This window comes from Hyaena hyaena, unplaced genomic scaffold (assembly GCF_003009895.1).
Source record: "Hyaena hyaena isolate Hyena2069 unplaced genomic scaffold, ASM300989v1 scaffold_103, whole genome shotgun sequence".
NCBI classification, from domain to species: Eukaryota; Metazoa; Chordata; class Mammalia; order Carnivora; family Hyaenidae; genus Hyaena; species Hyaena hyaena.
The window spans coordinates 2041133-2065920 of record NW_024080735.1 but is presented as its reverse complement, the minus strand read 5'-3'; the positions used below and the strand labels follow the sequence as shown (position 1 = coordinate 2065920).

The window sequence follows — 24788 nt, the reverse complement described above, 5'->3', positions numbered from 1 at the left end:
CATTTGGGAAACTGAGTGCTGTGGGTCAGCATGTTCTCCCACCTCATCGCTGCAGAAGCTGACGTCCTCCCTCAGCACTTCTGGGTTGCAGAACTTGTAGAGAAGGGCATTAAGACACTGCCTGTCCCAGGTGTCGGTCACCCGGCCGCCATAAGTCACTTCCCCGATCAGGTAGCGCAGTTTCTGCCACGAAACGCTGCTCTGGGTGTTCAGGGCGCTTTCCAGCACCTTCATGGCGACCTGCGGAAAGGCCCCGGTCTGTGTGGTCTCGGAAGGTGTTTGTGGCCCACTCTGAGGTGTGGACATAAAGCCAACAACTCTCCAACAGCTGCCTGTATTTCCTCTTTAAAAATATCGTTGACCCTCGCACAACCATGGGTTTGAGGTAGGTGAGTCCCCGCATATGTGAATTTTTCACCGTTCCCGTAAATGTATTTTCTGTTTCCCATGATGTTCTTAGTAACATCGTCTCTCCCGGAGCCGCCTTTATTGTAGGCATGCGGTGTATCATGCACACAACACACAATATATGTATTAATCGACTGTTCACGGGAGGCTATTAGTAAAGCTTTGGGGGCGTCAGAAGTTATACTTGGATTTTTAACCACACGGTCGGTGCCCCTCACCCCCACATTGTTCAAAGGTCACTTGTATATGGAAATAGCAAGAGGGATAAAAACATCAGGATATACATTTTCATCCATTAATTTTTTTTTGTTGTTGAACACTGATTTACTAAATCAGTTATGATTACTATTACTTTGAATAGACACCGTAAGCTGGTGGCACTAGACCTGGAAGGCACAAAGGGGTAAGCAAAGGGACGTGTCTCCTGCGACCCCTGCTCTCGCCGTCAGACCCGTCCCGGAGACCCCGCTGGCCTTGGGAGGTTTCTTGGGCCCCTTCGCACAGATGTTCTCTGCACTCCTGGCACAGACTTGACCTCATTCCTCCTTCTCTCTCCTCCCCTCCCTCCCTTTCATCTTTTTTTCTTGTTTTCTTTTCTTCCAAAAATGCTAATCCAGGGGCGCCTGGGTGACTCAGTCGGTTAAGCATCTGACTTTGGCTCAGATCATGATCTCCTGGTTTGTGGGTTCGAGCCCCGCGTGGGGCTGTGTCCTGACAGCTCGGAGCCTGGAGCCTGCTTCGGATCCTGTGTCTCCCCCTCTCTCTCTGCCCCTCCCTTGTGCATGCTCTGTCTCTCTCAAAAGTAAATAAATATTTAAAAAAAATTTAGAAAGTAAAGTTTCCTTGCTTTAAAAGAATGCTGGTCTGGCATTTCCTTTTTATTCCCTCATTCTTAGTATGGATTAACATGATTTGACGTCATTAATGTGAATTATGTCATTTTCTTATTGCCTTGACCAGAGCCTCTGAGGCAATGCTGAATGTTAATGCTCTCATCAGCACCCTGCCTGATTCTTTTTGTTTTTTTGATTCTCGATGTTAATAAAAACAAGTTCAGTGGTGGCTGTTTAAGATATTTGCTGTAGTTTTTGGTAGGCTTTCCCATATTTAAGTAGTCCCTTATAATCCCTCTATATTTTTGCGTTCATGCCAGGAATGGTGTCTGAATTCTTAACAAGAGACTTTTCCACATCTAGTGATGTGCTTATGGAAAGCGAGTTACAGATTTCCAGAGAGTGAGCCGTTCTTGTGTTCTTGGACTCCGCCCTCGGTGCTCATAGTGGATTATGCTTTTGACTCATTGCTGAAGCTTATCAGTAGTTTATATAGATTTTTACACCAAGTCCTAAGTACAATTAGCCTATATTCTTACGTATATTACGTATATTACGGTATGAAGTAGACTCATTTCCTTTGTGTTTGGGATACTTGGTGATTTTCCTTTTAATATCCTCTTTGACAAAAGACTTACCTTGCGGCATGTTTCTTAATTTCCAACTTAAGATTTTGGGGGTCAAATTTTTATTACTTCTTAGATTATGATCAGAGAATATGGCCGATACAATAATTAAAGATTTTACTCTGTGGCCATGTTCCTGGCTGAGTTTTCTAAGAGTTCCTGAGGTATATGAAAAAAAGCATGCTGTGTACTTAGGGGGATGTTGGGTTCTACCTTATTCTATGATCTTACTCTTGCTCATGAGAGCGCCCTCATTCTGAAACGGGTTTTGAAAGTCCCCCTGGTGGTGACACAGGAGCGCACACACGTGTAATCACACGCACGTGCATGTACGTGTCCCCGGTACCCGCATACACGTTTGTGCACACGCTACTGCAGGCTATAGTCTGACCTGTGTCAGGACCGAATCGTGCAATATCCGAGCGCACAAACTCCGAAGCCAGACCATCTGGGTTCGAATCCTGACCGCCAACTCCCTCAGCCTCCTGTGCGTCAACCGCAAAACGTGGTAAGACCACCGTCTTTCCAGGCTGACGCGAGGGTCAAGGTCATGAGTCCACAGAGCACTGCGAGAGGCACTCCGCAAAAGGTAACCATTCTCACACTGTTGTTTCTTCACAAACTGTGTCTCTGTCTACTATTTGGTGCTTTTTCAGATTAAATTCGTTCTTGTCTGATGTTAACATTGTCATTTCCTGCTTTTTTGCTGTTTTTATTTTCTTGGTAGTTTTAAACTTTCTTCATTAACTTAAGTGTTTTTCTTATAAATTGCACGTGCCTCCTCGGGAGGGAATGCAGTCCACTCACGTTTCACACACTCCTTCCATGTTACTTTGCTGTCATTTATTCTATTCTGTTTCTCTCCCTCTTCCTTTCTGACAGTTTGATCACATTGTGTGCCCTTTGCTTCTTTGCTAATTTAGACATCGGAGTGTTTCCAACACAGGCAACCTTTCCTTTCCTTGAATTCTTATTAAAATAACATTTCTTTTTTCCCCGCCCCTAGTGGGAACAGTTCCCACTTCCTCCTCTGCCCGCCTAGCCTCCCCCTTCCTGTCCTCAGGGGACCCCTGCCCGCCCCACATGCCCCTTCTCCCCTACCTCTGGGTTCTGCTGAGATAGAGTAGTGTTTTTAGCCTAAGAGATTTTTCTTGTCGAATGAGCCTTCCTTTTAAATAATCTGTGTTAAGCACTTAGACCACTCACCCTGAGCAGCTCATTATTATCCATGTGGATTTAACAATGTGGCGAGGCTCACAGATTTCCTGCTTTCCACACTCGCCACTCAGTCACTTCCCTTCATTGTGAGTCTCCGCCTCCACCCTGATGTAGTCGCACACAGCAACTACTGTGCTGGTACAACTGAGAGTGAGAGCCAGGCTGGGCCATGCAAGACCCGCCTGTGTAGGACACCCCCCACCTTGCACCACCTGCTGTGCAGGACAACCCCCCCCCCCCCCCCGCCCCGTTGGATCCCCTGCATGCAGCCTCCTCCGGGGCTGTGTCTGCTCTCCCACTGCCTTCTGGTGGGGACCCCTGACAAGGTCACCATGGGTCCTCACGGCTCGGAATTTCCCAGCTCGTGTCCCAGCTCGTGTCCAGATGCGTGCGGGTTTTCAATCTTGCAGACTGATCTGTTGTCATCAGTGCGGGGAAAATAAAACCGCTTTCTTCCTAGTTTTTCTCCAACTAGTCCATCTTCTCGGCCGGAATTCCTGTCTCTTCAGACATCTTAGTTGTCCCCCGTGATTTCCATCATTCTGTCATTTTCTTCTTGTGCTCCTGGTCTTTCCAGCTGTTGACTCAACTTCCCACCCTGACCACTCTCCCCTCCGACTCAGTATCTCATTTTGTTTTTAGTTCACAGCGGTCGGTGTGAGCAGAGCCCGGATTTGCTGAAGACGGTGCGTGGAGTCCAGGCACCGGTGAGCTTCTTCCCTGCACCTGTGACACGGCTGAGCACCCTGAGCCCCACCCCCCCCTGCCCTTTTAACTCTGTGATCCTGAATATCCTTTAGAGATGATGTAGATCATAATCAGAGCTGTTAAGACAAAAAAACCGAAACCCCAAAATGTGGGAGTGGGCAGAAGGGCAGGCACGTGCCTTTTCCACGTCAGACCAGGCAGCATCCGGCACCCTTTCACGGACGACCAAGTGCTCTGGGATCACCGGTTTTTGTTCAGATGTGCCTGTGGTCAGAACACTCAGAATTCCGTCAGAGTAGATACTGATTCCCGGACAGCCGATGGCTTGCGATTCCTTCTGAGAAGAGTGCTGGTGAATTCTGTTCCACAGACACGGACGGTGTCCGGCTCAGCAAGAAAATCACAAGCCAAAGGCACCGTTTTATTGCCTGCAGGGCATTTATCGGTTTGCCATGTGACTTGGCAATCGTGTTTCGTGACTATCTCTCTCGGTTTATAGAACTTCTTTCCTATATATTTAAAAGTCAGTTTTACCATCTTGAGGGTAAAGAAGGTTAAAAAGAAACTGACGTGCGCTCACTTAAAAACATCGTGTGTCTGGAATACGTGTACATGCGCGTGTGTGGCCGTGTGTATCCTCACGGTCTCTTACACCTTCCTGTCCCTTTGCTTGTTCTTTCCTGCTCTTTCCCTTTGGCCATCAGGTCTCATTGGATGCATTATTTTCGTGGTCTCATCACTGGGGCTCAGGTCCAGGTTTTGGGGAGCTGTCAGGGGCCGCAGCCTGGGTGTGGTAGGGGGGTGCACTGATGCTTGGCCCTGTGGGCTAGGGGACAGCACCAGCCAGATGGAGGGTCCCCCAGGAGCCCCTGAGCTGCCTGACTACCACCGGCTGGCTGGGCACGCCCCCCACTGGGAGGAGCCTGTGTCCAAACTCAATTTCCCAGGGAAGTAGAAGTTTCCGCTTCCTTAATGAGGGGGCTGTGCCTAAATCCAGTTTCCCACAATGTTCCCAGTTGGAACTTCTGGACCCTCAGCTCGGCACCCACAAGGTCTTTGTCTCCCACGTGCCGCACAGTGGGGGGGAAGGAGGAGGGGGAGGAGGGGGGAGGAGGAAGGAGGGAGGAGGGGGAGGAGGAAGGAGGGGAAGATTGCCTCTTCTGGACACCGGCATCTGCCTGCAGCCTCTCTGCAAAGCTCTGAAGAGCAGCGCCCCAGGAACGCCAGCCGGCGCCAAACTCACACACGCTCTGTGGGTGACACAGTGCCTGCTAACACCCCCCTTCCTGCCGTTCATCTCCCCCCAAGATGGCCTAGGATGCTTTTTAGAAAACTATCTGTAAGAGAAATGAATTCTGTATAAATGCAGAAATGAAATCCTGTGGACGGGCTGTTAAAACCAGTTTTACCAGTCAGTCCTATAAATGCGACGATCTCTTTCTAAATCAACGATAACAGGAATTCCTTGAAGAATTTTGATACACACCACCAAGCTGCCTTCCGGAAAGTTAGTGACCATTCCCAAGAGCAGCGTAAGATTGGACCTGCCTCTCTGTGTTGTCGTTGTAGCCACCGCGGTGGGGAAAGTGGCATCTCACTGTGGCTGTAACGAGCACCTCCTTGAAGACTGTACCAGTCGGTCTCCAGAGGACCGAGGTGAGGAGCACATGCATAGAAACTGACTATTAGGCCCTGGCTCACGTCATGACGGAGGCTGACGAGTTTCCAGGCGTACTTCCGGTCTAGTGGCCCAGAGCGAGCCAGTGTTTCAGTTCAAGTCTAGAGGCTGCAAGAAGCCGGTGTTCCAGCTCAGATGCAGTCAGGCAGGATGATTTCCTTCCTGTTCTGGTCAGTCCTTCAACTGATTAGATGAGGCCCACCCACATCAGGGGGAGCGATCTGCTTTACAATCTACTGGTTTCACTACGAATCCCACCCAGAAACACCCTCACAGACATACTCAAAATTACATCTGACCAAATACCTGGGGGCCTTGTGGTCCCTTCAAGTTGATGTAAAATTCACATCACAACTGCTCATGGAGTTGAACAGATTTTCGTCATCTTACTGCCTTTTTGTATTGACACCGGGAACTGCCTTTCCGTGTCCTTTGCCCACTGGGATATTTTTCTCTCTCTTGTTATCTTGCAAGGAATCTTCATACAGTTGGCATGTTAGCCACTGATGTCATATATGCGACAGGCATTTCCCCCAATATATTGTTAGGTAGCCTGTTGACTGGGTGAGGTTAGGACAAAGTGTGTTTGAGCCCATACCCTGACAGAAGCCCAGAGCACAGCCGTTTTGTGTCCATCTGGTTAGGGGCACACACTGACTTGCAGAGGGTGTGAGAGCCTAGAAGCCCAATGAGGACATGGGAGAGGTGGAGGGCGCCCATCCGGGCAGGTCTAGGTGCTGGACACCCAGAGGCAGAATCAGATTTTGCTCAGGTTTTTGGCCTCTGATCTAGCCTGGGGGAGTGTTTAAGTAGCTGTCACCACATGTTTACTTTAGCAACAGAAAAACACCCTGTGACGTGAAGCAGATAGAAGGTTCTAGAAAGAAAATAATAATAAAGACCACTAAGCTGTGCGCCTCCCCCACAGCGGGTCAGTGCAATCTCTCTTGCTTTACACAAACCCAGTACAAACCACAGACATTTTGCAGTGGTTTCTGAGTGTTGGGCACTATGCTAACTTATCTATGTTAATTAGTCGGCCTGGTCAATGCCGTTTGAAGTGGGTGTGACATTTGGCTTCCCTTCCCTTATCCTGCTTTTTTTTCTTTCTTGGCCAAGAACCAAATCCCCGAGAGTTACTGAGCTCTCCAACAGACTGAATACTTGCACATCTATAGACTGGGAGCTGTGATGTGTTTCTGGAAAAGCGGGCAGGGAGGTGCAAGCTTTTAGACACTAGCTTTTGTTACTGAGTTACAGAGTTCATTTCCTGGCCGCCAGGGAAAACACCCAGTGTCTGTGCAGACATACAGCAGGCAGTTTGTATACACCGTTATTCATTCGTTGTTACTATTTGTTTTGAAGACCTAACACTTACCTCCAAGTCTGAAGAGCTAAATTTGTAAGCAGCATTCCAGCCCAGTAGTCCATAGTTTTTTCTTTCATTGATTAGCGCATTGAAGAAACATAAGCTGAATAAAAGTTTTTTCCACCAGGGTCCACAGTCTGGTTTTTCAAAGATCTCTTCTGTCACGTCCCCACTTCCGCTGTGTCCAAACATCTGGAGTAAATTATTTTTCAGTCCGTGGGGGGTTTCCACTGCAACCTTGAAAACAGAGGTGAGTAAGGAGAGTGTGCGCAGACGCAGGCACCTGGTGGGGGGACAGAGCCGGTCAGGGGGCTGGCCGAGCGTGAACCTGCAGGACTCAGCAGCACATCAAATATCTCGTGTTGATTCTTTTTTCACTTGAAGTTTCTGTGAGAGGATTGTACCAAGATTTCCTATCGTTCCCATTCAGATTTTAAAATGAAAAGTAAACTCCGTTAGGGCGCTGGTGTGGGGGGGGCTCAGTTGGTTGGGCGTCCGACTCTTGATTTCGGCTTAGGTCAGGATCTCACAGTGGTTCGTGGGCTCGAGTCCCGCATCAGGCTCTGTGCTGATAGCGCGGGACCTGCTTGGGATTCTCTCTCTCTCCCTCTCTCTCAAAATAAATAAACTTAAAAAGAAGTAAGATAGAACTCAATTAAAAAAAAAAGAGTGTGGCTGTGGACTCTGAACCTGTGGGGTGTGTGAAATGCCCCCTGTGTGCACGTCAGACGCAAACACACAGACGCGCACATGTATGTTCATATGTACAAACTGTGTGCGTGCTCGTGTGAGGATGTGTGTGGGGCATATGGTGATCCATGGATCTGCACGCATGTGATCGGGAGGTGTCTGGGTCCAGGCTGGGACTGTTCGCAGAGCCGCTCTCGTGCCCCCTCCCCCATGTTCTGTTCCCCCTCCTGGGCAACCCAGTGGGAGCCTGATGTATCCTGAGTGCTGTTGGGGTCTGTGCCCCAGCAGGGGGACCTGAGGGGTGAACCTGGCTGGCGGCCGCCCCTCCTCCTCCCCGGATTTGCTCCGAAGCACCAATCCCTTCTGGGGAGAGAGAGGGAGGTACTGGGTTCCCTGTCCCATCCCAGAGTGGAAGCCAGTGTCATCGCCCTCACCTGCGGCCTGGGTCCTGGAAAGTGCCCAGGAGAAGGGGCTATTCTCTACCTTCCCGGCCATGTTGACCTTTTGAATACCCTTCGGTGCAGATCGCCGGCAATTTTTACCAAGAAAGTGCTGTGGATGCAGGAATGAGGAGTGTTCAGTTTTGTTCCCTGTCATGACAGATCTTTGCAGACTCGGCTTGTGTCTCTAAAATTAAGTATCTGTGCAGCCCCGTAAGGACTTGCAGATGAAGGGGAAAGGGGGAGGGAGAGCGGGAGCAGGTGGGGAGGGGAGAGACAGAGACACAGACAGACAGGGAGAGAGGAAGTGTGACCTTGGCAAAGAGAGGGAAGCCATAGTTTGCTAATTGCAGCCACGGACCTGCTCCCGAGGTAAAATGTGTGAAATGTTCTATAAGGCCGCCCTTCAGGCCCCTGTCCCCAACACTGCTCTCAAGTGCTCTCTGCGCGAGCCTTCCCAGAGAACAAGCTGGGGGTGACGGGGCAGGGAGGAGGGGCCAGAGACAGGAAAGGGCAGGGGACACAAATCCTTTGCTCTGGCTCGTAGCTGCTGCAAGTCTAACATCCCTGTTTGAGAAAATGTCCGTCAGACTGTGAGTCCTTGGAAGCGGGGGCCTTGCCTGCTGTGTTAGTGTCCCTCACGGACCACGGTGCAGGGCCGAGCGCAGAGGAGAGACTGGGCGCTACGCTCAGCACCCTCTTTGGAATTCGGAGTTAGGAACGCAAGACAGTTTGCATTCAGTGTTCCTCGGTCCCTACCAAGCTCGTTCTACACAGTCCGTACCTTTAAGCTCCTCTGAAGAACAGGAATCAGGAAAGAACCGCCCGACTTTGTGCTTAACCACAGCCTAAACTCAGGGTCTACGGTCATATCTGGGCTATGAAATCTGCAAAACAGAAGGTTAAGCAACTAGTTTAATGTAAAAAAGGTAAGCCAAGCCAACCTATTTTTAGGAATCCCAGAATCTCTATGTTTGAACTGACCTAGAGCTCATTTAAATAATCGTGGGGGTGGTGGGGGTGGGGCAGTGGGGGCGGGGTGAGGTGGCAGGGGTGGGGGTGGGGGGCAGACTCTCCCCCTCCTGCTGTGCAGGAATTGGCACAAGAACTGGGAATTCCCCGTTTTGCAAAGTAGTTTTTCCACATAAGCATAAGCTCATTGCAAAAATCCTTGGAAAAATTACAACTTAAGAACAAAATGAAGTGTCCCCCCCCCTAATCTAGAACAACTGAACGTTGAAATAAGTGACGGCGGCGACAGACTGTACTCCACCAAATAGAACAGAATCTATGATTGATATAAAGAAACCAATGAGTAAATGGAGAGAAGGAAAGCCTCTTCCTTAGGGTAGAAGATCACTTAATAAATTTAGAAGGAATTGTGGAATTAGGAAGTCGCCATTTGGCAAATAACATAGCCATAATTCAGTCAAAAATTCCCAGTGGTGGGGCGCCTGGAGGGCTCAGTTGGTTAAGCATCTGACTTCGAGTCTAACATGGGGCTCTGTGCTGACAGCACAGAGCCTGGAGCCTGCTTCCAATTCTGTGTCTCCCTCTCTCTCTGTCCCTCCCCTGTTCTCTCTCTCTCTCTCTCTCTCTTAAAAATAAACCTTAAAAAATTAAAAAAAAAAATCCCCAATGGCTGTTACAACTAGTGGGTGAAAGGTTGAGACATGCACGTGGTCTGAGAGCCCCTCTGGGGGCAGATGCCTCTTGAATCAAATGAGCAAAGGTGTCCTCACCAGGGTTGGGACAGACTGACCCTGTGTGCTCTCCACACGATGCATGGAGAAGGACACAGATCTACCGTGTGGCTTTCCTGCAACGCTGTGTAACCACAGTCTGACCTGGAGAGAATCGCAGGCAAACCAAACGGAGGGACCCAGCTCGTACTTTTCAGAACTGTCCAAGTTATGAAAGACCAAGATTGAGGAAAGATTCTAGAATGAGGAGGATTTAAGAGCCGTGACAGCTGAATGCAATGAGAAATACAGAATGAGAACCGGGATCACAGCTTTGCTTCCTTTTTTTTTTTCTGCAGTAAGAGATATTATTGGGGGCCAACAGGCTAGACAGGATTAAGCTGACCAGATCATCGGGGCAAACTGGGGTGTCTGAGGGGCCAGTGTCTGCAACGGACTTTCAGTGATTTGGAAAAGAATTACATACAAACGTATGAAAGGCATGAAGTGGCCCGTGTGAACACGTGGGCACGAGAGGGCAGAGGGGAGTTTTCCTTCTGTTCTTGCGGCTTTCTGCATGTCTGACATTGTCGGTGTGAAATGTGCGGAACAAATCAAAGCAACAAAAGCAAAACGCAAACAAACAATAAAACAACCCCACCAAACCAAAGACAACAACAGCAAAAAAATCAAACACAGAATTAGAAAATAAAAACTATACTAAAATCCCAGGGCTCTGGCCGGCTCAGTTGGTTGAGCGTCTGACTCTCCGTTTCAGCTCAGGTCACAATCTGAAGGTTTGTGAGTTCGAGCCCCATGTTGGGCTTTGTGCTAAGTGCAGAGCCTGCTTGGGATTCTATCCCTCTCTCTGCCCCTCCCCTACTTGCATTCTCTCTCTCTTTCTCAAGTTAAATAAACTTAAAAATAACAAACAGTAAAAGCCCACTAACTAGGTGTAAGTATGCTTTTTCCCTTTTCTTTCCTTTTTTTTTTTAATAAAAACATTGCACTGTACATATTGTTTATAGCCTATTTTTCCTTAGCAATATGTTGTGAACATATGTCCTTAACTCTTAAATATAAGATATTTGCTTCACATTTTCCTCTCTCACAGTAGGCTGCTGGATGACAGTCTTGACCCCTAAAGGCTTGACTTGATAAAGAAGTGTGAATTTCTCTCAATTATACTCTGATTACATAGAATGTTTTTTTTTAATGTGCTGTTAACTACTTTTATTAAGCCTCTGAAATTCTGTTCTGAAGAACATTCCTCCAATTTCTCTTTTTCTTTTTTTAAAGTTTTTTTTAAAGCTTATTTAAAATAATAAGCTTAATCTATTCATTTAATTTTGGGAGAGAGAGGATCCCAAGCAGGCTCTGCTCCGGTGCTGAGTCCAGTGCGGGGCTTGAACTCACAAGCCGTGTGATCATGACCTGAGACAAAACCAAGAATCGGATGCTCAACTGACTGAGCCACCCAGCATCCCAACTAATTTCTTTTTTTTTTAAATGATACATTGCTCCCTGCTATTCTATGGTTGTTCTCGATCTTAATGTGCTTTGGAAGGCAGACCAATGTTGTCTGGTCCCTGCCGTGTGCACAGTCTCTAGAAAGATTCCTGGCAGGCGCCCCATCAGGAGTTTTGCATGATTCAGGAATGAAGGGTGCAGCAGGAGTTTCCACGCCCTCTTCCAAGGTTCACCAGTTCTGAAATCACACAACTAAGCAACCTTCCTCTTTTAACTCTTAAGTGACAAAGTAAACACGAAAAAGAAATTACTAAGAACTCTGTAAACTGCTGAAAGCACAGGAGTCGAGAACGGAAAGAACGATCCTGGCGAAGCTTTCAGGAATTCAAGTCTGGGCAGGTAATTTAGGTTATGGCTCCTTGTGAACGTGCCCAGCCCTGGAATAGCAGCATGAGGAGGAGGGCCTCACACACCTACACGTTCACACACACACACACATACACATACACACACGCACACACGCCCATGCAGACACACACTCTCACAGGACAGCGCTGGCCACCTTACACACACATGCACACTCACACACGCTCATGCAGACAAACACACGCATGCACGCAGACACACATGCTCACAGGGCAGTGCTGGCTGCCTCACACACACGTATGCTTATGCACGCTCACACACACACTCATACTCACACACGTTCACACACGCACACATGCAGACACACACGTTCACAGGACAGCACTGGCCGCCTTATACACAAATACATGCACACTTATGCAGCCTCACACACACACTCATAGGACAGTGCCAGCCACCTTACACACATATGCACACTCACAATGCTCACACACACACACGACAGCAACCGGTTAAAAATGGACCAGTTTAAAGCCTTGCTGATTCCAACTACTTCTGCTGCCAACAGGAAGGCTGAGCTTCTAGAAGCTTCTGCCTGAGCGAGCGGGATTTTGGGAGCTCTAACCTGGACAACTGGACTGAGCCGGAGCTGGCCAGAGGAAGTGCTAACTCTGGGCCAGAAAAGAAGTCACCCCAGGGAGGTTGGACGTGAGCTGTCTGGAGTCAAGTGGCATATTAAAAACTATGGTTTGGATGCACATGTGTGCACATATGTGTGCGTATGGCATATTTTCTGCTGAGAGGGAGGGCTTGAGGGATGGGGAGAAACAATCAGGGAGGCTCTTTGCCTGGAAAACTGATGTATCCTTAGAGTAGTTCTAAAGTTCTTGGAGGAAAAAGAACCCACGTAAGAAAGCTTAATTTTCCCGGATTCAGGCCATCAGTTCTTGGATGGGTTCATTTCCACTTTCACCTCATTGCTCTTTTCTGGTTTTTTTTTGTTTTTTTTTTTTTTAGATTATTTATTTATTTTGAAGGGGCGGAGCAGAGAGAGAGGGAAAGAGAGAATCCCAAGCAGGATCCACACAGTCAGCGCAGAACCTCATGTGGGGCTCAAACTCAAAAACAGTGAGATCACGGCCTGAGGCAAAATCAAGAATCAGAGGCTGCACTGACGGTGCCCCCCCCCGTGCCCCCCCCAAACCCCTCCTCCCAGTCTTAAGGTAACTCGCCTGGCCCCTCACAAACAAAAGTAAACCTCTCACGAGTCTATGATGGAGCAGAGCCGGGGCATGAACGACGCCGCGAGGTGGCAGTTGTGGAGGAAGACCCAGTGCGCGGGGCTGCTCAGGGCCGCCATGATGGCCTCCTCGGCCTTCGCCGCCTGGCCGCGGCCCAGGGAGATCACCGTCACGTGCTGCGTTCCTCCTTTCAACTCTTGTGCAAATTTCAGGAGTGTGCTGGTGAGGTCAGTCCCTGGACAACAGTGTGGAAACGGGCACACGGTTGTGAACTCATTCCATTCCCTCATAAAAACTACACCCAGTGGTGGCGGGGTCATGGGAAAGGTGCAGACATGGGGGACACAGTGTTTGGATCGCACACGGAGTTCAGGGTTTGGTTCTGTTACTTACTAACCGGGTGGCCTCGGTTTTCTAACATACGGTGGTGACAGTACCTACAGCAGCGACCGCTGGTATCTACTCCAGCATCTAGTCGTCCCTCTCTCCTCAGCAGCTGACCCCCAGGGTTACTCAGGATGACTGTGATTCCAGCTGAAAGACTTCATTTTTTGCAGTGAGGTAAGGGCATCTAAGTGTTGTGAACAGGCCTCGGTAGCAAGGTTTGTTAAATTGTTGTGTAATACGCCCTTTCTTCCATTCTATATATTGTTTGGAGTATGGGCGTGAGGGCTGGACCCCTGGCAGCCATCCCGGGCCATGTCCTCAGTAAGTGCACAGCACCTACTGTGAGTGTGTCAGGCACAGACCGGCTGCTTTACATAAAAGTTTACAGAGGAGGCAGCCTCCACATGGATGCACTTTCCTAAAGTCATTTTTTGCCTAATAGACTCAAAGTTTGAAAATGGTAAATCCTAAAGACATATTTGATCTGGAGATGATAACAGAAGATGAAGTAAAACTTGGGGTCTGTCGGGCAAAGACCAGGAAAAAAGCATTTGGAGTTTTGAGGAAGACAAGGGCTGGGTGGATGGGACCACTTTCTGATATATATGTATATTCAACCTATTAAAACCGTTAATAAGTGCAAGGGCAATCCCAACTTTCAGATTAATAATACGTGTTTAGGAGACATTTTCTGCACAGAAAATTAGTACTGGTAAGTTTTTCCATGGTTATGAATCTAGGAAACTGCATCCTTGGTTCTTTTATAGTTTTAGAAATATCCAGTCTTCATATAATTTAAACTTTTAATCAGTCCCTTTCCCAAAATACGTAAATAAAAATAGGAAAATAATTTAAACATAAAAATACCCACCACAGAACCTACTTCTCTATATCTTTTTTTTTAAGTTTATTTATTTTGAGAGAGAGAGCACGAGTGAGCTAGCAGAGGAGGGAGGGAGGGAGAGGGAGAGGGAGAGGGAGAGGGAGAGGGAGAGAGAGAGAGAGAGAGGGAAAATCCCAAGCAGGCTTTGAGCTGTCAGTGCAGAGCCTGACGTGGGGCTTGAACTCACAAACCATGAGATCATGACCTGGGCCAAAACCAAGATTCAGCCGCTCACCTGACCCACCCCGGTGTGCCTTTCAGTGAGCCCCGCCTGGGCAGCTTACCATGGGGGTGAATGAGTATCAGTGGAGTTCTGGCATTGGATTCCTCATATGACTCTTGCAAATTAAGTCCAGTTTGGAGACTATATTCATTTCCCATTTTTTCAGCTACAAACCTTCTCACTGAATTCTTTAAATGCTCTGGCTGAAGAATTTTTATCTGAAAAAGAGCACCCACAGGAAACTCCCTGTGGTAAAATGGAACCGAACAAGGAGGTATGTTCATTATTTACGTCCTCACAGCGTCACGCTGTACTTCGTGCTGGGAACCTCTAATGGGCTAGTGGCGAGGAGACAAAGGCCACGGCTCGTGGTCCTCACGTGGCCCTTCCTCGGTACTGAGCCACTGGTGCCTCTAACTCTCACACTGTGACAGAGATCTTGCCTTGGGTGTGAAAACCCAGGTTACGGTCCCCGATTCCCTGTGGGCACTTCCTGCCCCGCTGTCCACATACCCCACCACGTGCGGATGAGGGCCAGGTGCGCACCGACTCCTCCAGTAATAACGTGAAGATAAGCAGGCCAGCAACCTGGGTACGAATCTGGAAAGAACTCCAGAGGGACCGGAAGATTTTGGAAACTGTGTCCACGTGGTGAGTAGAGGTTCAGGACCCGTTGGAAGAAATCACTGCACATCTCGGAGGAAAGAGCTTTTGTGTGAAAACTGTTTTGTATCAACCTGTGTGCTGTTTAGGGAATGGTCACGGATTCTGTCCTGAGCATTTCCAGCACCAGAGAGCCCGTCGTTTAGGGAAGGGTTGAAACTGCGCATCTGTGTGGATGTCCGAGGCCGGACCATGGGAAGCCACTGTTCCAGGTCGAGAACTGTCAAATATTGGCAAAGTCACTGCTTAACATAATATGTGTGACCGATATGTCAAATTCTGCTCTTTTCTGTTCTTCCTTGGAAAAATTAATCTTAATTTTATTTGACTTAAACGCAGCATTTATGTCTGTGTGTGTGTGTGTTTCACATTTTTAAAAAATCCCCCCCGTCTCAGAAATAAACATTAAAATTTTTTTAAAAAAAGGGTGCCTGGGTGGCTCAGTCAGTTAAGCGTCCGACTTTAGCTCAGGTCATGATCACACGGTTTGTGGGTTCGAGCCCCGCGTTGGGCTCTGTGCTGACAGCTCAGAGCCTGGAGCCTGCTTTGGATTCTGTGTCTCCTTCTCTCTCTGCCCCTCCCCTGCTCACACTCTGTCTCTCTCTCTCTCAAAAATAAATAGATATTAAAAAATTAAAAAAGAAGAACAGCAACTATTAAAAAATTTATTTATTATGGGGGTGGTGGGAGGGACAGAGAGAAGGAGAGAGAGACTCCCAAGCAGGCTCTGTGTTGTTGCCTAAACATCTAGTCAGATGTTTAACCAGCTGAGCCCCCAGGCACCCCTGTGTGTATATATTTTTAAATGAATACCGGCTGCACACAGAACTTCTGGGGTCTGAGAGCCGAGCTCGCCGAGTGCGTCTGGGTAGTGGAAGCGTTAGAATCCACCGCGGGCGGCAGACAGCGAGGTGTCCTGACACGTCACGGCCGGGGGTGTCATGGCCGGGGGTGTGTCCCCCAGACGGGAGTGTGCCCCCCCTTACTTTACTGTACGTTGGGGTTGTGCTGAACTCTTTCCTAGGCAGGCATGAGCAGTTCTGGAAAGTTCTCTCGTGTCCACGTCCCCCCATTGCGACAGCCTGCCGGGCAGGCTGTCGCAATGGGGAGCGGGGTGCTAACGGGACCCGGCCCTGTCCTGATGGGGCTCAGCGGTATCATCCTTCCCCCCTTCTTTCTAATATAGTCTCACTGTATTAGATCCCAATTCCTCTTACAGGTCAGACCCAGATTCAAATATTCTAACTCGATTTCTTTGTCCGTACACGTGACACTATCAGACCAGCTCTTCTGACTGTGGGTTTGGGAACGGGACGGTACGCTCACAACGTTTCCAGCTCACACATGGAAATCATCTGGAGCTTACTGGGAAAGCTAATGCAGCTCAGGCTTCAGAACGGAGTTAGTTTTGCTGTTAAGGTGATACATACTGGCTCCATAAAATTCAAGGAATACAAAAGGAAGAAATGGAAAAATGAAGGTCCTATTTTCTAGAAAACCACTGTTGTTTCCTGCAGCTCCTCATGTTTCCTGTGCCCGTGAAAACATCGCTCCGTCTCCCCTCTTCCCGCGAGGGCATCCGCCCGCACAGACTGGTGTCCAGCGTCTGCGTTAATACCTCTTAACTGAACCTTCGGGTTAGCCTGGTTCTCTCTCCTTGAACGCTCTGCAGTCTCGTCAGAGAGACCTCGTAGGTTCAAGTCCATTTGTCTGGGACAAATTACACTCGAAATGTTAAGAACAGGAAGGCAAAGTGAAACACGCCTCTAAGCCACATGCAGTGTTGGGGGCAGTGTCTCTCTGGAGTGAGTTTTAAAGTGTTACAAGAATAAAATCCAAGGCGGAAATCGAAGGGTTACTGGCTGTTTGCAGAAGTGGGGGGCTGAGGTGGGAGAGAGGGGGTGTTTCTCCCTCACTGAGCTAGACGGCAGGTGTGGAAATAAAAAGACGTTTTCGGGGATAAGGATGAACTCGGAACAGTGTACTTGGAAGGGGTGTAGTGTTGGCTTCCCCCCAGGAGCTCGGGTCGTATACACTGAGTTCCAATCCCGGCTCCATTAGGCGATTTCTGAGCTCTGGCTCCCTGGCTCTGTGACGTGGGGGATACAGTTGCACTGACCCCCTAAGATTATTATGAGGGTTGAATGAAATACTGTCTGTAAAACACTAAGTGGCAAGTGTTCTGAGGGGCTCACAAATGATGCCCATTTGCACCCCCAGCCCCCCAACCCCCACCCAGATTCTCAGGTGGGGTATCCCCTGTATGAACAGTGGGTGGATGGATGTGGTGCTGTTATTAGCATTACTTGTAAAATCCATGTATTTCGCTAATAACGATTTACATTTGAATGGTTTAAGTTACTGATATGGCGCCCAAAGCACTGAGAACATCACTGCTTTGTCACAGTGCATCTTACCAAAATGAGTCTTTGAAATGGAGTGAGTTTCTCCCAGGGGAAATTCCTAGGCCTGTGTATTCCTTCATCTTCATTCAGAAGTTCAGCTAGATGTAATTCAGAGAAAGACACAGAGATGGACAGTCAAACACCCTGGGTCACTAAAAAGACACCACGATGACAAGTCTGGCCTAAGGCTGCACATTTTTTTTTTTTTTAAACACGGCTGACGTCTCTTCAAGTGAACTTTATGCCCATGAGACTGGAGGCGGCCTGAGGTCACAGGTGAGGCAGACCTCAGGCCAGGGAGCCTAGGCTTGGCCAATGCTTTGTAAGCTGCTTCTGTTGCGTGCGGTTTTTCTGGTGAACGTAAACTGGTAATTCTAGATCAGAGTTACCATCTGGTTAGAGATTTCTATGCGTAATCTACCTGTAACACATATGGGGACTGAGAGTTAAGTGGAAGTGTAACAAGATTCCCAAATTTTGGAAAAACCAACTATTATACGCATCTGGTTGTTTAATCCCAGGATCCTCTGGGTCACCCAGCCTACGATAGCGGGGTGGGGGTGGGGGGGCGGGGGGGCGGCTGTTTTTCACTTCCAGCCATCCCTGATGCAGCTGTGCTTTCTACCTGCCTCCTGTCACTACTATTTCCCTTCCCCAGTGTCTAACTTTAAATGCAACTTACATGACAGAAATGGCTTTTTTTGACTAAAGAGGAAATAGGTTTGGTGATCTTAAAAAAAAAAAAGCCCATGATACACAAAAATCTAGATACAAATGGATAAATCTGTTTTTTCTCCCTAAAATAAAAAGATCTTCGCCTTACAAAACAATGACGTAAGGGGGAGGGGGAGAGCTTCTTAATCAGAACTGGAAATCAGGAGGCTATAGAAGAACGGAAAACAGACGTAATTGGCCACGCAGACATTTCACCATGGCTGGCACAGATCCCATAGATAAATCCAACAGACAGTGACCGAGTTTTAAAAATATTTGAATGAACAAGTTAGTATCCTTAACAAAACAAAGTTAATCATCTATCACACCAGTAGGGTTCCTACAGATGGCCAAAAAAGAATAACCAATTCAGTAGAAAAATGAGCCAAGTACATTAACAGGTAAGTCCAAGTGGTCCACGAACCTCTGAGAAGGTATTTAAATGTAGTGCTGCGGCAAAGGAAACAATCCATAAAACTAACAGGCAACTGACAGAATGGGAAAAGATAGTGGCAAATGACATATCAGATAAAGGGCTAGTATCCAAAATCTATAAGGAACTCACCAAACTTCACACCCAAAAAACAAACAATCCAGTGAAGAAATGGGCAGAAGATTATGAACAGACACTTCTCCAAAGAGGACATCCAGATGGCCAACAGACACATGAAACGATGCTCAGCATCCCTCATCATCAGGGAAATACAAATGAAAACCATACTGAGATACCACCTCACGCCAGTCAGAGTGGCTAAAATGAGCAAATCAGTGGACTCTAGATGCTGGCGAGGATGTGGAGAAACGGGCACCCTCCTACACTGTTGGTGGGAATGTAAACTGGTGCAGCCCCTCTGGAAAACAGTGTGGAGGTTCCTCAGGAAAAAAACACTAGAACTCCCCTATGACCCAGCAATAGCACTGCTAGGAATTTACCCAAGGGATACAGAAATGCTGAGGCATAGGGGCACATGTACCCCAATGTTCATAGCAGCACTCTCCACAATAGCTAAAACATGGAAAGAGCCTAAGTGTCCATCAACGGACGAATGGATCAAGAAGATGTGTTTTATCTATACCATGGAATACTACATGGCAATGAGAAACAATGAAATCTGGCCATGTGTAGCAACATGGATGGACCTTGAGGGTGTTATGCTGAGCGAAATAAGTCAGGCAGAGAAGGACAGATACCATATGTTTGCACGTATAGGAGGATTAGGAGGAACTTAACTGAGGAACAAGGGGGAGAAGAAGGGGGGAAAATAGTTGGGGAGAGGGAGGGAGGCAAACCATGAGAGGCTCTTGAATGCTGAGAACAAACTGAGGGCAGATGGCTGGGGTGGGGGGGGGGTTATGGGGGGAGATGGGCATGGAGGAGGTCACTTGTGGGGATGAGCACTGGGTGTTATGCGGAAACCAACTTGACAAGAAACTATTAAAAAAAAGAAACTTAATAAAAGAAAATAAAATCTTAAAAAAGAAAATGTAGTGCTGGCCAAGAAATCCGAAGTAAAGTACCTTGACGGTTTCAGATTGGCCAAAGTTAAGCCAAAATCAGTAGCCCTCTCGGAATAGAGGAAGTCAGTGTCTCGCTGGTGGAAACAGAAAACTACCCTGGACTTTTCAGACGAGCAAACCATTAACAGAAAAATAATACAATTTCGATCCAGGAGTTCCCTTCCTGGCCTCCCGTCCCCAGGAATCGGAGCAGAGGAAATGCGGGTAAGGATGCGTGGGTTCCCTGTGGCGGAAATCCGGAAGGACAGCGGAGAGAAGTGTGGAGGGAGACACACTAGGATGTGGGTGGAGGTCCGGGCGCGACAGGGAACAGGTGTGCTGAAGACGGCGGTTCGGGGAGCGCACCTGCCACGACCTGTAAGGCGCGTGGGCGGCGCGCGTGGGCGGCGTGGCCGCGGCCTGATTTCACGCTCAGTCACGGGCGAGGTGGGCGGCGTGGGGCCGGCATGAACTAACACGAGCCGTGCTCACAGCTGAGCTACGTCCCCCCTTGGATTTTCTCCTGAGACACCGAGCCAGGAGTGTAAGCCGCCGGTGCGCACGCGCACAACACGCTGAGCGCTCTCCTACCGTCCTCCACCGGAGCCTCTTCTGGAGGGAAGGGCGCGCTCATCAGGCCGTAGACGGCCGGACTGGTCCTGAAGGCGCTCCACTGGGCCACGTGGGACAGAAGGGACTCGCACAGCAGCGCGAACGGCTCGAGCTCGCGGCTGACGTACAGACACTGCTCCCATGCGGAGCCCGACAGCCACCCAAGGTGCCGCTGTCTGCAGGTTTCATACGCGTCTAATAGAGAAAGGGAAACGGCCGCATTAAAGTAGACGATACCCGGGGCGCCTGGGTGGCTCAGTCGGTTAAGCGTCCGACTTCGACTCAGGTCATGATCTCCCGGTTAGTGGGTTCGAGTCCCGCGTCGGACTCTGTGCTGACAGCTCGGAGCCTGGAGCTGCTTCGGATTCTGTGTCTCCTTCTCTCTCCGACCCTCCCCTGTTCACGCTGCCTGTCTCTCTCTCTTTCTCAGAAATAAATAAGACATTAAAAAAATTGTTAAAAAAATAAAAGAGACGATACCCTTGACCTTTGCATTACTCACCAAAAGCAGATGTTTAATAAATGTCTGTTGTTGAGGAAAAGTCATTTTGTGTAAAAATCAGTTATGTAAGTGGCAGCTTTTTATTGTGGTAAAAACACACGCCATTTCTCATCTTAGCCATCTCGAAGTGTACAGTTCATCGATGTTAAATACGTTCATAATGTATCTCCGGAACTTTCCCTGCAAATCTGAAACTCTGTCCCCAGGAAACAGCCCTCCCCCAACCCCTGGGCACCCCCATCGTACTTTCTGATTCTAGGATCCCAACTACTCCAGATGCCTCATGTAAGTGGTTACAGTCTTGGACTCCTTGTGACTGGCTTGTTTCACTCAGCACGATGTCCTCAAGGCTCATCCATGCTGTAGCAGGTGACAGGGTTTCCTCCTCTTCAAGACTGAATAATATTCCCTTGTACGCTTACACCATTCTGTTTATCCACTTAGCCACTGGTGGACATCTGGGTCACTTGCACCTATTGGCTGTTGTGGACAGTGCTGCCGTGAACAGAGGTGTGCAAATATCAAGCTGAGACCTTGCCTTCAATTCTTGTGGATATATATCCAGATATGGTATTGTTGGATCATATGGTACTTTTAATTTTTTGAGGAGCCTCCATACTGTCTTCCATTAAGTGTTGAACCATTTTACATCCCACCAACCGTGCACAAGGTTCTGATATCCACACATCCTTGGAGCACTTGTTATTTTCTGTTTTTCTGTTCTGTTTTGTTTTACAGTAGCTATCCTAAGGAGTGTGAGACGATATATCATTATGATCTTTTGATTTGCATTTCCTGATCATCAAGGATGTTGAACATCTTTTCATATGCTTGTTGGCCATTTGTGTATCATCTTTAGAGAAATGTCTCTTCAAGTCCTTTGCCCATTTTCAAATTGGGTTATTTGATTTTTTTGTTGTTGCATTATTGAGTTCTTTAGGTACTCTATACACTAACTCCTTATTGACATATAATTTGAAATAGTTTTTCCTACTCCATAGGTTGCCCTTTGACTCCGTTGATTGTATCCTTTGAAGTTTTTAAGTTCGATGTAGTCCTGTGTGTATTTGCCTTTATTGCCTGTGCACTGATGTCTTATCCGAGAGCTCCCTACCAGGTCCAATGTTAAAGTTTTATAGTTTTAGGTCTTATGTTTAGATCTTGAATCCATTTTGAGTTTATTTTTGTATTTGGCATAAGGATCCAATTTCATTCTTCTGCATGTGGATATCCAGTTTTCCCAGCTCCATTTGTTAAAGGGACTGTCCTTTCCTCCAATGAGTGGTCTTCTCATCCTTGTTGACGATCCTTTGGCCATATAGGTGAGGGTTGATTTCTGTTCTGTTCTCTCTGTTCTATTCCATGGGTCTGCTTCCCTGTATTTATGCCTGTACCAGACTGTTCTCATTACTGTAGCTTTATACTATGGCTTGACACTAATAAGTATGATGCCTCCAACTTTGTTTTTCTTTTTCAAAATTGTTTTGTCTATTTAGAGTCCCTGGCAATTCTACATGAATTTTAGGAAGAATTTTTCTATACTTGCAAAAAGCACCTTTGGGATTTTGTTAGGAATTGCATTGAATCTGTAGATTGCTCTGGGTTAGTATGGACACCTTAACAATATTAAGTCTGACAATCCATGAACATGGGGTTTCTTTCCATTTATTTGTGGTCTTTGATGTCTTTCAGCAATGTTTAATAGTTTTCAGTGTACACGTCTTTCACCTCTTCAGGTTTATTCCTAAATGTTTTGTTCCTTTTGATGCTATTATAAATGGTTTGTTTTCTTAATTTCCTTTTCATATTATTTGTTGTTATGTATAAAAAATCACCTGATGATGCATGTTGGTTTTGTATCTTACAACTTTGCTGTATTGGTTTACTAGCTCTGACAGGGTTTTTGTGGACATTTAAGAGTTTTCTACATATAACATCGTGTCATCTGTGAACAAAGATACTTTTACTTCTTCCTTCCCAATTGGGACATCTTTTATTTCTTTTTCTTGTCTAACGCACTGGCTAGAACTTCCATGTTAAAAATAAGTGGTAAGAGCAGGGGACATCCTTGCCTTGTTTCTGATCTTAGAGAAAAATTAGTGTTTCTGATCTTAGAGAAAAATTAGTAGAATGTTAGCTGTGGGTTTTTCCCAAATGACTTTTATTGTGTGGAGGTACTTTCCTTCTAGTCCCAGTTTGTTGAGTGTTTTTAATCCTGAAAGAGTTGAATCTTATCAAATGCTTTTTCTGCATCAGTTAAGATGGTCATGGTTTTGTCCTTCATTCTGTTAATGTGGTTATTACATTGATTGATTTTTCTTATGTCAAAACGTCCTTGCAATTCCAGGAGTAAATTGCACTTGGTCACGGTGAATAATCCTTTTGATAGGCTATTGAATTTGGTTTGCTGTATTTTGTTGAGAAATTTCACATCTATAGTCATCAGAAATATTGGTCTGTAGTTTTCTTTTCTGAAGGAATCCCTGGCTTTGGTATCAGGGTAATGCTGGTCTTCCAGAACAAGCTTCAAGTGTTCCCTCCTCAAGAGTTTCAGGAAAATTTGTGTTTATTCTTTGTTAAATGTTTGGAAGAATTTTCCAGTGCAGCCATTTGGCCTAGGCCTTTTCTTTGTGGAGAGATTTTTGCTTGCTAAATCAATCTCCTTACTTGTTATAAGTCTGTTTGAATTTTCCATTTCTTAACATGATGCAGTCTCGGTAGATTATATGTTTCCATTTCTTCTAGGTGTCCAATTTGTTGGCATATGCTCATAGTAACCCCTATGATCCTATTTTTGAGCATCAGTTTTAATGTTCCTGCTTTCATTTCTGATTTTAATTATTTGAGTCTTGTCTTATTTTCTTAGTTTATGTAGCTTAGACTATTTTAATTTTGTTGACATTTTCAAGAAGCCGGCACTAGGTTTTGTTTTCTATTTTTTAATTCTCTATTTTATTTGTGCTTCACTATTTCTTGTTTCCTTCCTTCTGCTAGCTTTGTGTTTAGTTCTTTTTAATTTTTTCCTAGTTCTTTGAGGTTTACCTGAGACCCGTTTTTTAAAAATATTTTTTAATGTTTTATTTATTTTTGAGAGAGCGAGCGAGCGAGCATGAGTGAGAGTGAGAGAGAGGGAGACAGAGAATCCAAAGCAGGCTCTGGGCTCCCAGCTGTCAGCACAGAGCTCGACATGGGGCTTTAACTCATGAACCATGAGATTGTGACCTGAGCTGAAGTCATATGCTTAACTGACTGAGCACCCAGGTGACCCGAGACCTGTTTTCTTTTTGTTGTTGTTAGTGTATGCATTTAGAGTTATAAGCTTCTCTCTTCCCATTGCTTTTGCTGTATCTCATAAGCGTTATTATATTGTGTTTTCATTTTTATTTGTCTCAAGATATTTTCTAATTTCCCATGTGACTTTTTTGACCCACTGGTTAAGAGTATGTTATTTAATATCCACATGCTTTTAGATTTTTCATGTGATATTGATTTCTAGTTTCATTCCATTGTGGCCAGAAAAGGATACTAGCTATGTTGGTCACCTTGCCTGGAGACCCACGTCTCTAACTCAAGAGAGCGGTTACCTACGTTTTGGTCAAAACCTGGAATGCTGTGGAGACATGAAAAGTCTATTTCCTGACAGAGGAAGCTACTTGTGACATGTTATTAATTTGAAAAAAAGTAGGTGTGAGTCTGTTCAGCAAAGTCGCCGTAAAGAATACACATGAGTGTTCCTATATGGATATGAATGTATGGAAAGAAGATTTATAGGGAGGAAAGCCGGTGGAAGGAAAACCCTCAAAAATACTAACAGTGATGATCTCAGGACTGTGGAGTTACAGAAGATTCACTTACTTCTTTCTGCTTCTCAGTAGATTGTACTGGTTTGCTTAATAAACACATTCTGCTTGTATCATAATTTGAAAAAAGGAAGCTATTAAATGTTGTTGTTTCTTTCAGTGCACTGGGGGTGTTTTTAGGGGTCCAAGTAGGTGTTTTTACTGCTGGCCTTGTCTTCTGGCCACAGTGAGGGGTTCGAGAGTAGCTGCCTGCCTGGGGCTGTGGTGCTTAGACCCACCCTCCTGGACAGCTGGGGTCTGGCCGAGAACTGCTGGGCGCTGAGCTGGGGGGACAGCGGTCGCTGCTCTTCTCATGGTGGCGCACAGCTACGCA

The 24788-nt window shown here is 46.8% G+C and overlaps 1 protein-coding gene across 1 annotated transcript in view; it reads right to left on the bottom strand.

Moving 5' to 3' along the window:
* Positions 1–24788, bottom strand: part of DNAH14 (dynein axonemal heavy chain 14) — a 293617-nt gene that overhangs the window by 28220 nt on the left and 240609 nt on the right. Inside the window, exons 72-78 of the mRNA XM_039235797.1 lie at positions 20093–20308; positions 17303–17388; positions 14284–14440; positions 12754–12964; positions 8755–8857; positions 6850–7077; positions 43–240 (exon numbers count right to left, since the gene is read on the bottom strand). Of these exons, the coding sequence (XP_039091728.1) occupies positions 43–240; positions 6850–7077; positions 8755–8857; positions 12754–12964; positions 14284–14440; positions 17303–17388; positions 20093–20308 (1199 nt within the window). The remainder of the gene's footprint in view (positions 1–42; positions 241–6849; positions 7078–8754; positions 8858–12753; positions 12965–14283; positions 14441–17302; positions 17389–20092; positions 20309–24788) is intronic.